The sequence below is a fragment of the Alexandromys fortis genome, unplaced genomic scaffold, assembly GCF_014885135.2.
Source record: "Alexandromys fortis isolate MF-2015 unplaced genomic scaffold, M_Fortis_MF-2015_v1.1 scaffold_329, whole genome shotgun sequence".
Taxonomy (NCBI): domain Eukaryota; kingdom Metazoa; phylum Chordata; class Mammalia; order Rodentia; family Cricetidae; genus Alexandromys; species Alexandromys fortis.
The window spans coordinates 546,846-561,421 of NW_026068249.1; the positions used below are offsets into that span (position 1 = coordinate 546,846).

The 14,576-nt window shown below is 46.8% G+C and overlaps 1 protein-coding gene across 1 annotated transcript in view; it reads left to right on the forward strand.

Moving 5' to 3' along the window:
* Positions 1–14,576, forward strand: part of Dnhd1 (dynein heavy chain domain 1) — a 68,999-nt gene that overhangs the window by 39,883 nt on the left and 14,540 nt on the right. Inside the window, exons 21-32 of the mRNA XM_050131335.1 lie at positions 19–2,908; positions 3,110–3,275; positions 3,441–3,633; positions 4,043–4,334; positions 5,979–7,581; positions 7,751–7,959; positions 8,151–8,355; positions 8,430–8,532; positions 12,166–12,315; positions 12,549–12,731; positions 12,847–13,278; positions 13,475–13,937. Of these exons, the coding sequence (XP_049987292.1) occupies positions 19–2,908; positions 3,110–3,275; positions 3,441–3,633; positions 4,043–4,334; positions 5,979–7,581; positions 7,751–7,959; positions 8,151–8,355; positions 8,430–8,532; positions 12,166–12,315; positions 12,549–12,731; positions 12,847–13,278; positions 13,475–13,937 (6,889 nt within the window). The remainder of the gene's footprint in view (positions 1–18; positions 2,909–3,109; positions 3,276–3,440; positions 3,634–4,042; positions 4,335–5,978; positions 7,582–7,750; positions 7,960–8,150; positions 8,356–8,429; positions 8,533–12,165; positions 12,316–12,548; positions 12,732–12,846; positions 13,279–13,474; positions 13,938–14,576) is intronic.

Here is a 14,576-nt window from a genome sequence, read left to right on the forward strand (position 1 = left end):
CCACCTTTCTCACCACAGAATGCCCGTTTCAAAGTCATGGATGATCAGTATCGGACCCTAATGCGAATCTCTGTAGCTGACCCAATGGTTCTGTCACTAATAGTGCCCAATGCCAAGAGGAGCCCTTACTTTCAAGGTCAGCATCTACAACAACTACTAAAAGCAGGATCTGTGGAGCTGGAGGCCATCATCATGGCTCTGGAGGATGTCCTCTATGGGGTATGTTCCCGCTTCCCCCGCCTTTTCTTCCTCAGTGACAGTGAACTGGTGGCCCTGCTTGCTGCCCCTCTAGAGACCTGTGAGGCTCAACCATGGGCACAGCGCTGCTTTCCTCACATTAAAGCTGTGGACTTCAGGTCCAACCCAATTAATGAGAAAAGCAAGAATGACCAGGAGCCAAGCTCAAGTACACAGACTCCAGTGGAGACAATTGCTGTGCTAGGGGCATGTGGAGAGAAAGTGAAACTTCAGGGTCCTCTTCCTCTACACCCAGATCTTCCTAAGTGGCTAGCCTCTTTGGAGAAGTGTCTGCGTTTTGTAACTGTGAACTTGCTGCAGAGCTGTGTCGCCACCCGCCTTGCTCAAGGCCCATCCCTAGTTAAGGCACTGAAGGCACTGCCTCAACAGAGAAAGGTGCCCATGCAGCTCTATGTCCAGCACTGGCTAGATGCAGTGGAGGCTTTTCCATGGCAGTGCATACTGGTGGCAGAGGAGGTAGTGTGGCGGGCTGAGATGGAGGAGCTTCTGTCTGAGTGGGGGACCATGCGGATGATTCCCATACATGTACACAAGCTGGAAGTGCTGGTGCAGTTTATACGATCTCAGAGGAGCTCCCGGGGTGAGCACCCTCTGCCTTCTGTTCGCCAGACTAGCCTATTCAGTACCCTGCTGGTCATGGCAGTGAATCATCGGGATGTAGCACAGCTCCTGGGAAAGCACCGGGTCAGCGATCTGACAGACTTCCACTGGGTCCGCCAACTTAAGTATCACTTGGGTTCATCTCACTCAAACCCCAAGGGGCCCGTGCAGTATCTTAAGACTGTTGCATCTGCTGAGCCCTCTCTGTCACCAGCTGTGTGCTGGATAGATGTGCTTGGCCGGTCCTTTATATACAATTATGAGTATCTGGGACCAAAACTGGGGCCTCTACCCAGCCTGATGCATGAGAGGCAAATGTTGGTTCTCTTATTGGCCATGGAGGAGGTGGCCTGTGGGACCCTACTTGGCCGAGATGGTTTGGGCAAGTCAGAAACAGTGAATAGCCTGGCATGGGCCCTGGGCCGCCAACTGGTAATGATGCCCTGCTTGCCCCAGATAGAGTTCCGATGTCTGAGCAATTACTTGAATGGTGCCCTTCAGGGTGGAGCCTGGCTGCTGTTGGAGAACGTTCACCAACTGCCTCCTAGCTTGCTCTCTGCCCTGGGCCAGCGTCTGGATGAACTACGCCATCTTTATGCTCCATTGTACCAGAAAGCTTCCCAAAACATCAGTACCATAAACCCTACTAAGCCCCTATTCATTGGCGCTGGTTTCTTTGAGAAGCACCATGTGTTCATGCGCCTTGGCTATGGCTGTTTCCTGACATTTCATGCCCTGAGCCCTGATGTGCCTGCCAATCTGCACTTGCTACTGCGTCCTGTGGCCTTGGCACTGCCTGACCTGCACCGAGTGGCAGAACTTTACCTGCTGGGAGCAGGGGTGAAGGATGCCTCTCGAATGGCTACTCGGCTATCCAAATTATTCTCCTTAGAGCGCGAGCTAGTGTCTGGGACCTTGCCCTGCCGCTTGTCACTGCTCAAGCAGGTGCTGGAAGATACAGTACAGACGCTAAATGCACCTGTGGAGGAAAACAGTTCCGAGCAGCCAGACAACCTAGCTGCGCCTGAGGAGGCTGCCCTACTGCAAGCCCTGTTGCACTCACCGCTGTTCAGCATCCTTGATGGGCTCCGCCTGCAAAAGCTCCGAGAGCTGCTCTGTGGGATTTTCCCTAACGCTAGTCACATGCTGGCGAAACCTGTGACCCATAGACTGATGAGGTCCGTAGTGGTGGAAGAACTCCAGCAGGTAGGCCTGCTTCCCACCCCTAACGTATTGATGTCTCTGGAGCAGCTCAGTCAGGCCCTGAGCCGGGCCTCTGGTATTCTGCTCTTGGGCCCTGCAGGCAGTGGCAAGAGTAGTTGTTGGAAGAGCTTGTTTAAGATTCAGAATCGGCTGGCAGCCATGGAACAAACCTCAACCCAGGGTTTCCAGTCTGTGGAAATTGCCCACCTATATCCTAGTGTGCTCAGCTCCCAAGAATTCCTAGGGTGGTCAGAGGGTCCCTCCTGGCACTATGGCATCTTCCCCAAGCTTCTTCATGCTGCCCCTCATTGTAAGGATGTGAACTCAGAAGAGCAGTCAGAGGAATTCACAAGGATCCAACAATGGATAGTATGTGATGGGACCCCTAATCCTACATGGATAGACTCCATCACTTGTCTCCTAAGTGACCCTCCCCAGCTGAGTCTCCCTAATGGTCAACAGATAGCACGACCCCTGAGTACCTTTTTCTTGATGGAGGTGGCAGAGGCAGCAGGCATGTCTCCTACAGTGGTAGGCCGGTGCGCTCTAGTCTGGTGTTGTGGGGAGCAGACATGGCAGTGCATGCTTAATGTCTTGATGGCATCCCTGCCTCATGAATACCATCTGCAGCAAGAGACAGTCATTGAGCTCAACAGCTTAGCTGAAGTACTGGTGCCTGCAATGCTCCGATTCCTTACCCGCATAGGTGCCAGTTCTCTGCTACAGGTACATGGGCATCAGACTGTTTGCCCAGGTGTGGCGGAAGTTGCCAGCCTGGCCCGCATCTTGCGTGCTCTGCTTGACCCCCATCTACGCGTATATGAAGAGGAGAAGCCACGTGTTCAAGGTAGGGAGGTAGAAAGGTTGGCTTTTGAGAGAGCTGGGATCCTGAGGAGAACTGGGTTACATCTGAGGCAGAGAAGCATGGGTTCCTCAGTGAAGCTGGTTCAGGGAACCAAAAGTGGAGAGAAGTAATGCAGCCAACTTCTGTTTTCCCTCCATCTTCTTTTTCGATGGATTCCTATTCTGACCATGGTGACCATTGCAGAGGACTTTAGTGGCAGCGATCTTGCAACACAAAGCTTCAAATCTTCAAAAAGCAGGGTCCAGTCTGATAGCAACGGCATGACTAAAAAGCAGAGGAGACATTTGCTGGCTATCAGCAGCTTTCTTTTCGCCACAATCTGGGGCTTTGGAGCACACCTTCCATCCAGGTACCACAAGAATGGGAAGTATAGTGTACGAAAGAACTGATGTAGACTGGTCTGTGGTGATTAAAATTCATGGAACATTACAGTGGGGGATATGGTGGAGTATATGAAAGTCATAGATGGAACTTTTATGACTATCTGACTCTTACCTATGTGTCCTCTGAGCAGGCACTGGCCTCTCTTTGATAACTTCATGAGGAATTTTATTAGTTCCCTATCCAACTACCCTGAGCCACCTCCTTCAGCCTTGGTGTTTGATCTACATGTAAACCTTGAAGATGGAACACTGGTCCCCTTTGCCGGCCAGTACCTGAGCAGCTGTGTCAAAGGAAACCTGGGTACTTTCCAGCCCTCTTCCCAGGTATGGAGACAGTGGGGAAATAGTTTGGGTTGAGGCTTAAGGAGCTAAGCTAGAGGGTGGCCCACATTTGAGGTCCTCCTGAGGCCCAGAAGTTCCCATAGTCTGGTGTTTCCACAATTACAAGAATACATGATTTGTTCTTTAAGAACAGCTTTAAGAGCCAGGTGACAGTGGTGAATGCGTTTAATCCCAGCACTTGGGAGGCAGAGGCAGGCGGATTTCTGTGAATTCAAGCACAACCTGGTCTACAAAAGCTAGTTTCAGGACAGGCTCCAAAGCTACAGAGAAGCCCTGTCTTGAAAAACAGACAAACAAGAACAGCTTTAAGACAATTTCCCTAGAACTAATTTTCTGCTTGACTGTTGTCCAATTTGGAGCTGCCACAGTAAGCCCTGATCCAATCCTGCAGACCGAACGGCTTTTGTATGTGGTGAACCTGCTTCTATCAGATGGACAGCCAGTGCTGCTTGCTGGAGAGATAGCCACAGGGAAGTCAGCTTTTGTGGAGGTGCTAGTGGAGCCAAGTCACCCTTCCATCCACAGCCCCATTCACTCTGCTTTAAGTTCTGCCCACCTTCGTCACGTGCTGAGCAGAGGGGTCCACGGTCAAACACAAGCCGCCGGCTCATTCCTGGGGTATTACCAGGATTCCAAAGGCTCACTCCTTTTCCTGATGGAAGATCTGCACCTGGCTAGTTCTGGTGAGGAGCTGGGAGGAGGAAATGAGGGGAAAGCTACTGCTAACGCCATCTACCACTGCCAACTATGCCCCTTGAATGCAGGTAGAAGGAAAAGTGGGGAGAAACAAGAAACTATATTACAATATTGTTGTTTTCTTGTATTTGCCTGAGGCAAAAATCAAACATGTGTCCCTAAATAAAATACATGGATAAACATTATCTAGAAAAGCCAAATCCTGGAACTTACCTAATACCCCTTCATGTGCTGATGGATCTACAAATTGTGGCATTTTTGTACTGGAATATTATGTGTTGTATAATAATATATCAAATTACTGTTATATAAAAATGTATGACTGTCAAAAGCCGGCAAAGTGAAAGAAAACAGTATGATCAAGAAGCTACTATATGATTCCATTTATACAAACTTCTGTAAGGGGCATAGTTGACAGTGGTAGAACTCAGTTTAGAGAGCAATATCTCCATGGTGGTAGACGGAGTGGGGGTGACTGTAGAGCAATGTCTGCATGGTGGTAGACGGAGTGGGGGTGACTGTAGAGCAATATCTGCATGTCGTAGACGGGGCAGGATGACTGGAGGAGCACGAAGGAGCTTTTAGGGCTGATGAAATCTCAGTAGCATTGAAATGGCGGTTTACAGAGGTGTCCGCATTGTTAGGACTCCACCATATGTTTAAATATATATTTGGCTGTAAATCACATCTTTCTCTTTAATGTTTTTATATTAGGATATAAAATAATGGGTTTTGTTATGGTATTTTATACATATGTATCTTTACTCCCTTCCCATTTCCATTCTCATTTTCCTTGCCTCTCTCTTGTAAATCACATATCAAAGTCATATAAAATTTTATTTAGTTGTGGGGTGTGTGTGTACATGCGTGTGTGTGTACAGGTGCACCTTGTGCCACAGCATGTGTATAGGGGTCAAGAAACAACTTTGAGGAACTGGCTCTCTCTTTCCTTCCTAAGGCAGCAGGATCTCTCTTGCTTCAATGCTGTGTTATGTACTCAGGCTGGCTGGCTTCCCTGAAATTCTCCTGTTCCTACTTCCCATCTCTCAGTAGGTGTGCTGGCTGTTTGACATGGGGATTGGATTCTAGTTGTCAGGCTTGCTTGGCTAGCAGTCATACTCACTGAGTCATCTCCCTGGCTTTTTTTTTTTTTTTTTTGGCAAGTTCTCCTGTAGTCCAGGTTGACCCTGAAGCCAGTTGTTGCCAAAGGTGGCCTTGAACTCTTGATCCACCTGTCTTTATCTGCCAAATGCTGGGACAATAGGTATGTACCACCATGACTGGATCAAATCATAGGTGTGATATAACTGTACGTTCTATAATGAAGATGATTTGTACTTTCTAATTGGGATCTGACTCAGTTTCTAACATCTCATTTGAAAAATCTTATTACAGTATCCATTTCCTTTAGGCAATGAGTAAGTAGGATCTAAGGGAGGAGAGAGAAGACATATTTCACTTAGGAATGTGTGGAGAGAGAGCAACTTGCTCAGAGGTTACCAAGTGCCAAATCATCAGGCACACAGAATACTCTGTGCGCTGGAAAGAGAGGAGGCAGGGATAGGAGGTACACTGGGTACTTCCGTGTGGACTTGCAAATGCCTTTCAATGCTCATCTCAATGTTTTACAGACCCAGAGAAGAGCTGCCAGCCAGTGCTGGAGACTCTGCGCCAGGCAATGGAAGGCACCATCTATGCTCGAAACACCTTGGAATTACAGACGCTGCAGCCTACAGTCAACTTCCTTGCCACTGCTACAGTGCCAGGCTACTCTGAGCGCCCACTCTGTCCACGTCTCTTCCGACTCTTCACAGTGCTGGCCCTGGACAGCATGAGCCAGGACAGCCTTTTGAGAAGGCATGTACCTAGTATCCAAGCCTGGCTGGAGCGCTTCCCCTCTGTGGAGCGGGAGCACACTCTGGCAAGAGCCCTCGTCAGAGCTTCGGTGGAGGCTTGGGAGGCTGTGTGCAACTGCTTCATGCCTTCCCCTCTCCGCCCACATTACCGCTTTTCCCTGCATTCTGTGAGCCACATTCTGCAAAGCCTGCAGCTGCTGCCTACCAGAATGGGCTCACGAGGATTTGTAGATTCTTTCCATCACCAGGAGCATCTGCGCCGGGTGTCCGGCTTACGTGGAACTCGCCTGACTATCATGATGTCCATGCGCGTTGTGGTGCGTCTTTGGTTACATGAGGCACAAAGGACATTTTGTGACCGGCTGAACAGTGATAGGGAACGTTCCCATTGTGCTAAGCTGCTTCTAGAAATAGCTCAGAGTGTCTTCTGTTGTGGGCCAGAGTCTCAGCCCTTGGTCAAGGACTTTGAGGAGGAAGTGGAGGAGGAAAAAGTGCCCGAAGTAGAATCGGAAGGAGAAATAGCCCAGTGGGAGGACCTAAGCAGCAGTGACAGTGAGTCAGAGGAAGAAGAGGACCCGTATGGTCTTCAGATCACCACAGGCTCATTTCTCGGTGACAGCAGTCTAGCACCATTACCCCTAAGACTGGTAAACAAGAACACAGGAAGTGTAAGTCAGATGGCTCAGCAGGAGGAAGAGATAACAGCTTCTATTGGTAAGCTCCAGTCAGAGACACCCAAGAGTGAGTGGCAGACAGCAACCCAGATGGACTTTAGTTTACCCTTGTTGCTACCCGTGCTGTTGTTCTATCCCCAGGAGAAGCCCTCAGACCTAGTGTTCAGTCTGGAACTTACACTAGGATCTAACCCCGAGAGCCCCAACTTGTACTTGGAGCGGCAGTGGGAAACTCTGGAAAAGCAGTTGGCTGCCTCAGCTGTCCGGTTGAAGCTGAATCCTCACCTCACTCAGGGCCACATGATGACCCAGCATGTGGCCCGCCTGGTCCGAGTTCTGGCTAGGCACCGGCAGCATGGCCTGCTGCTCTCAGTGACTCGGGGTACTGGGCGCCATACAGCCGTCAGTCTGGCTTCTAGCATTTGTCAGGCTCACCTCTTTCACCTGCCATCTGAGTCAGAGGAAGCTATTTTCCAGTGTCTCCGAGATGCCAGCTGGTGTGCTGGAGTATTAAACCAGCCAGTGGCTCTTCTGGTGCCTGAGACTGTGAATGTTGCTATCTTTCACCAGCTGGTGGCCCTGGCAACCTCAGGTAGCTTTCCTGACCAGTACACAGAGGCAGATCTGGATAACATCGAAGAACATCTCCCCAAGGAGAACCCTGTGGTCAAACTCATCATTAAGAAGGACACAGTATTGCATAGGTAAGGCCCAGAATCCATCCATGTCAGCTCTGCTTTTACTGTTTCCTGACTAAAAGGACAAGAGAAAATCTATAGGCTGTCATGAGAACTCTGAAAATGTGGGCTAACGGGTGGGGTGGATATGTAAACAGGTCTAAAGAAAGATGACAGCTGAGTCCCTGACTTACAGGTTCTACCAGCAAGTATGTAGCAACTTGCACATGTTCTTCTTGATGGGAGATGACCAAGCCCAAAAGCAGCTGCCCTCTACTCTTTTCCTGAAGCTCCTTCAACTGACCATTGCCAATGTTGACCGCTATGAACCCTGGGACCAAGCTTCCCTCGTCAGGATTGCCCAATACCATCTAGAGGATGCTCAGAGTCTACCTCTTGATGATGGTGAGCCACTTTCCATTTGCTCCTACCACTCACCCCAACCAGCTAGTGAGAGCTACTGCTCAGGGCAGTCTCTCCCATCCTCTCGCTCTTCTCCTCCCTCTCCTTGCTTCCTGACTGATATTTTCTGCTTTCCTTCCTTTCTCATTCCTCTTCAATCCTACAAGGCCAGACTAAAACTATATCCATTTCAGGCTCTTTAAAGTGCCCAGATATCAAGGCCTTCATTCCTAATGTTGCCAAAATCATGGCTCTCATCCACCTTTCATCTGCCTGTTATCATCAGCATGTTTGCCCTGCACTGCCACTTGTCACACCTAAGACATTCCTGGACTTCTTGGACATGTTCCTGCTGCTGCAGCAGCAGATGATCCTGAAGATGAGAATGAAGGCCCAGCGGTAAGCATCCCCATCCCTGCAATCTACTTCTTTCCACTCTCTTGAGTCCACTCACTGGCATATTGTGTTTCCAGTATCCACTCTGCCCTAAAGACTCTGAGGCTGTTGGTTGAGAGGCACAGCACCCAAACTAACCTGCTAAGTGACCTGGAAATGCGGCTAAAAGGCTCCTACAAGGTAAAGAGGGAGAAGACTGTGAGATTTACACAGTTGTGTCAAAACAAGAAAACAAAAAGGGACTGGGGCAGAATCAACATAAGTGAATCTTGATTCTTGTTTCTCTTGTTTCTCTTGTTTCATGGAGGGTCACTCTGATCCCTGCTGTCTCTTCCATTAGAGCCCAGGGCCCAAAGTTTCCCATGATACAGTTTGACAAGATGTACTTTTCTAACACAGAAATCTCAAGTGTCTGCTCCTGGATGCCTTGACTGCCTTGATTCGATACAGTTTGGTATGCCTCTGAGATCTTGGAATTCCTTACCCTCTTGAGTCATCTGCATTTCCCTTCATATCACTTTGTTTTGAACTTTCAAAAAATAAAAACACCAAATGTATGAGACTGTGGTGAACAATGAGAAAATGTGGATGAGAAATGGAAATAGAGGGGAAACATACACTGCAGAAAAAGAAACAGAAACATATTTAAATGGTATATCAGACTTTGGTGTCCTAAATTTCTTTAGTTGACTTCTGCTGTTGGGTATTTCCAAGAGCCATCTCCTTTGTTCCCCCTACTTCTTCCCACACATGCTCCACTTGCTCATCAATCTCCTCTTTCCACTTGGATGTTAACCCAAATGCAGTTCCTTTCTGGTCCAAACACTAATCTTTTTGCTTTGATATACAGAGCCAATCATTTCTGAATAAATAAACCTCTCATATTGTGCTAAAACTAGTGTGGGGATGGGAGTTGTTACTCCTTTCCGAGCCAAATGCTGCACTTGAGGTGTTTTTACAAACCAGGGAGAAGTTTTGTTTTTCTTACAATGGCTTTGAAACAGCACTTTGCTTAGTTTACACCACGTAAGTCTTTGAAAAAGGTTGAGGACTAGCTGCTAAGTAGTGAACTGGTGTCCCATTCTCAATTAGGTAGTCTGCTCAACTTCCTAGCAAGCTTTCAGCCCTTGAAACTTGTCGTACCTAGACGGCCTCTTCATATCAGTGTGAGCAGAGGATTTCCCTATGTTACATAAATTCCATAGTGTTCTGTGTAAATTGGGGCCATGGAGTTCTCAAGGTGCTGGTGCCTTCTTCCTATCCTGGTCATCCTATGCTGACCAGGTTCAACTTCAAGACTCAGATGAGTTTCAAAATGGGGAATGAAGGCTGGTAGAAAGTTCAAAATAAACAGGGTCTCTTTTCTTACATTTCCTAAATTCTAGTGTCTTGCCTTGGGTCCTACATTTTCTCAAGATAAATAATACCAAAAATTAGTGATCTTATTGAAAAGTCTTGTTATTTCTTGTTTCCTTATAGCATAATATAGGAAGCTCCAAATATAGCTAAGAGATATTTATAGTCTCAGGGGTTATTTGGTCATTCACTAAATGGTCTTAATAATACATCCTTTTAGTATTTCCCACTTCAACAAATGACACTATCATTCCCTTAATCATCTAAGCCAAATCCCTAGAAACAGTCTGGTCTCCTCCAATTTTCCCCTTTCTCATACTCAATTAGTTCATTTATTCATTAGTATCACCAACAAAATTAATTGAACTCTATATAAGTTTTGCCCAGGCCCTCAAAGTTTATGTTTATATTTGTGTTTATATCTACATGTAAATAGATGAATAGACTGATGGGTAGATAAAAATATTAATACATTCCTTGCACAGGAAGCAACTGTCCCTTTCCGATTTACTGATGAGAAAACAGAGATCCAAAGAGGCTAAGGGACATACTTTAGATTTGTCTCGGCAATTTCAAACAGTTATTTATATTATAAAAGAGAAAGTCCAGAGTGCTCTAAGATATACCAAGGAGAGTTTTTCAGAGAGGGAAGAAAGGGGAATGGAAGGAAGGGGAGGAAAAGGAAGAGGAGGAAGTCTCAGTATATAATACAACATGTGTAGAACAAGATGTGTACACAGTATTTCTGTCATATCTGATCCCATAGCCATTCAGTCCCAAAAGAAACACACAGAGGCTTATATTAATTATAAACTGTTTGGCTTCTTAGCTCAGGCTTATTATTTAGTAGCTCTTACAATTTAACCCATAATTCTTATCTATGTTTAGCCACATGGCTTGGTACCTTTTCTCAGTGAGGCATTCTCATCTTGCTTCCTCTGTGTCTGGCAGGTGATTAAATCTCTGCCTTTCCTCTCCCAGAATTCCCTTAGTTTGGTTGCCTGGCCTATGCTTCCTGCCTGGCTACTGGTCAATCAGTGTTTTATTAAACCAATATGAGTGACAAATCTTTACAGTGTACAAAAGCATTATCCCACAGCAGAGGTAGATGTTCAAAATTCCTTTAAAATGTAAACAACAATGCAGTTGTTCCCTAGGCAATATTTGGACATGTATAAAAGGAGGTGGAGAGGAAGAGCATCTGGGTTGAAGCGTCAGTGTGAGTGAAGAGACATAGACTAGAAATCATCCCCCACACTAGAACTGAAGTCAGGAATGTCTGGGGAGTGTGGCGCTCAGGGAAATAAGACGATGAGCCTGGGAAGAGTAGCAGCCAAGAAGACACAAAGACAATGAGAGTCACTTAAAGAAAACCAATTAGGATGCCCTATGGCAAATGATTGGAGGAAGGGAATAAGAAAAGAAACCAAAGCACCAGTTGGAAAAGTGGTATGCATTTCAAGAGAGATTCTAAGTGTCAACAGACATTGGGAATGGAGATAAGAAACATTCAAGAGGTCTAATGAAAAGATCTAAAAAACTGAGCTAGGTTTGAGGAGATAGAAGAGATGGAATCAAGAGTAGCAACGAGATTTCTTCTGTGAGCAATCTGAGTATATTCTGTCAGAGTTTTTTGGAAAAAGGACACAGGGAAGGGAGTAAAATTGTAAGACAGATAAGGAGTCATGAACACATTCATTTTAGAGATTTTTAGAGTTGGAGAGGTTGAGCATGAAAGGTTAAGTATATGGACACATAGTGTAAGGCTGGGAAGAAATGTGGCTATAGAGAGATTTGAGTTTTTAGAATAATGATATGGTATAGTAAAACACTACTACAATAGTACAGTGGATCAAAACCGTGATGTTAAGGATGTACAGAAGTGGAGGATGAGGACCGGATGATGGTGATGCAAGCCTTTAATTCCAGCATTCAGGAGGCAGAGGCAGGCAGATCTCTTGAGTTCAAGGCCATCCTGGTCTATAGAGCAAGTTCCAGTATAGCCAGGACTACACAGAGAAATCCTGTTGCAAAAAAACAAAAAACAAACAAAAAAGTGTAGGATGAGAATAAATGGGGACCTGAAAACATTTCTGAAGGAAGTAGTTTAGGGATGGCAAAAGAAGAAAGGCCAGGGAAGGAGAAAGCTTGCAGAGGGAGGGACAGTGTTCTCCAACAACTGATGCTAAGGAGTTGGGAAGAGAAGAGATGTAGCAGAATAGTTACACGAACTTTGGAGTTACTTGTATGGAAGTCAGACAACAGGAAAAGCACCCCCCCACACACACATACACTTAAGGTTCTGCTATCAGATGTATAAATCACAGACCCAGAGCAGAAGCTCTTATGGCCTACTGGGAGTCTGACCAGGTCACTCTGTTACATTCATGCTATCTGTGAGGGTAGTCTCATACAGCCCAGGGAATGGAGCTGCAAGGTCTGGACCTCTGTTCACAGAATGTTGGGATGTATCAAAGCCAGCTAGAGGAAAGCAAACTCCTATACAAGCAGAAGATGGCAGAATGCCAACACCAGGAGAGCCTCATTGAAAATCTTGTCAAGCAGCAAAATGCCCTCCAGGCTCAACAGGAGGCTTTCCTGGAACAGGTAGGTTCTTCCTGCTGCCTGCTCTTCTGGGGAGAGAACAACCTCTCCTAGGATAGTCAGAGGACAGAGTAGGGTGAGTAATAGGGGCTCTTGGCAGGGAGGACAAGGTTATAGGGTGGCTTGGGGATGGACCCTCATGAGGAGCCTTAAGAGAGACGAGTCTTCTTGGAAACATCCTAAAGAATGAGCAGAACATGGCAGGATCTCTGCAGCATGCATCTGTTTTCATTTAGATGGGCAAGGCATTTCTAGGTCCTTTGAGCCAGCTGCAGGTAGCTGACTTTGAGGAGATAAGAAGCTATCGAGCCCCTCCAGACTCTGTAGTCCAGGTGACGGATGCATTGTGTGAATTGTTTCACCATGAGACGGGCTGGGCCAATGCCAAGCAGCTGTTATGTACTGAAGATTTTTATCAGGTAGGGAAGATGAGGTACCATAAAAGGAGAGGGGTCACATAAAGGAAGAATTGGGCAGGGTTAGCCCATTGAGTCAAGGCCAATCATGTCTTCCTCTTAACACACGTCCTCCCAGGAACTGGTATTCTTCCCCAAGGAGAAGCTGACTGACTCAGAGCTGATAAAGCTAAACCAAGCTCTGAAAGCTCCAGGTATAAGAGATGCAGCCTTGAGGTCAGTAAGCATCCCTGCAGCAAACCTGGCCATCTGGCTCTGGGCTGTTCTGCGCTACGGGCTGGCACAGCGCAGGGGATTGCCCACTGGCCTGCTGCTGCGGCAGGTGGAGGCAACACTGGCTCGGGAGCAGGCCCGTCTAGGCAAGTTCCAGTTTCAGGCCCATGATCTGCGGGAGCAAATTTTGTCTCTTACGAAGAAGCTAGAAGATGCCCTAGCCTCTCATAATCTTGTCATGGAGACCTTAAATCAGGCACAATGTGGACAGTATCACAAATGGCCCATGAAGTCTGCACTGCTCACACCCATGCACATGTGGACCAAACAGCTCCAGGTAACAAGCCCTTCCCAAATGTCTCTCGCCCAGTTCATTGTACAGCCCACCATCTGCCTTGCTTCTTCTGTCCTTCCATGCCTCCCTCTCCATACTTTATGCATTGCCTTGTTCCTTTTGATAACCTTCTGTCTGCCCATCCACATGCCTCCCTACCTTACTGTCTATTTATGTTGTGGTTACCTCTCCACACCAGAAGATAAAGGATAACTGCAAGACTGTGTTTGGAGATGCCCTCTTGTGTTCAGCCGCTATTGTCTATCTGGGTCCCTTCCCACCACAGCGGCGCCAAGAATTGTTGGAAAAATGGCTGTCTCTGTGTCAGGGCTTTGAGGAAGCCCTGGAGCCAGATGATGTGGCACAGACACTGAAGCAGAAATCTGTTGGGGTGCCACCAAAGAACCCTCTGGTGCCCACATGTACTCCCTTCAGGATTTTGACCTTACTGAGCTGTGGATCTGAACAGCAGGAGTGGGACAGAGACCTGAAGCCCCAAGCGAGGTCAGCCCGCTTGTTAGGCCTGCTGCTACGAAGCCATATCTACTACAGAAGTTATCGTTGGCCTCTGCTGCTTGACCCTAGCAACCAGGCCCTTGCCTGGCTGAACCCACTACCTCAGAAACAGAACACGTTGTTGGCACCACCTAAAAAGAGCAGAGGTAGGCATGAGTATGGCATTATGCTTCTGGGGTGTCTGAGCTCCCCAGCACTCTCAACTTCCTATGATCTGCCCTTTCATGGAAGAGATACTGAATTTTTATGGCTAACACATATATTTTACCAGCCTGAATGATATTAATAAATTTGTTCTCATTTACTGTTTTTGTCTAATTGGTTTTAGCTCATGTTACAATGGCCCTAAATCTACACGGCTAGCCAAGCCATGATTTTCCATGTCTCTGCTCTACTCAACACCATGGGAAATTTTGCTTGCAACTGAAACTTATAATTTTGGGTAATATTTTATTACCCAAATTAATACAACATTCAGAAATTCTTGGAAAATAATATCATTGGCTATGTTTGAATAAGGGACCTATATTATTTGTAATATAGTAATATATTATTTGTGTTTTAATAAATAAAGATGGCCTGAAGATCAGAGGGCAAAGCAGTCATAATAGTCAGCCATTCAGGCTAGGCAGTGATGGCACACACCTTTAATCCCAGCAACCACACTAGTTAGCCATAGAGGCTGGGCAGTGGTGCTGCATGCCTTTGAAACCTGTACTAGGGAGGCATATAAGACAGGAGGAGACAGGTCTCAAATTCAGCCTCAGTTTGAGGATTCATGGAGG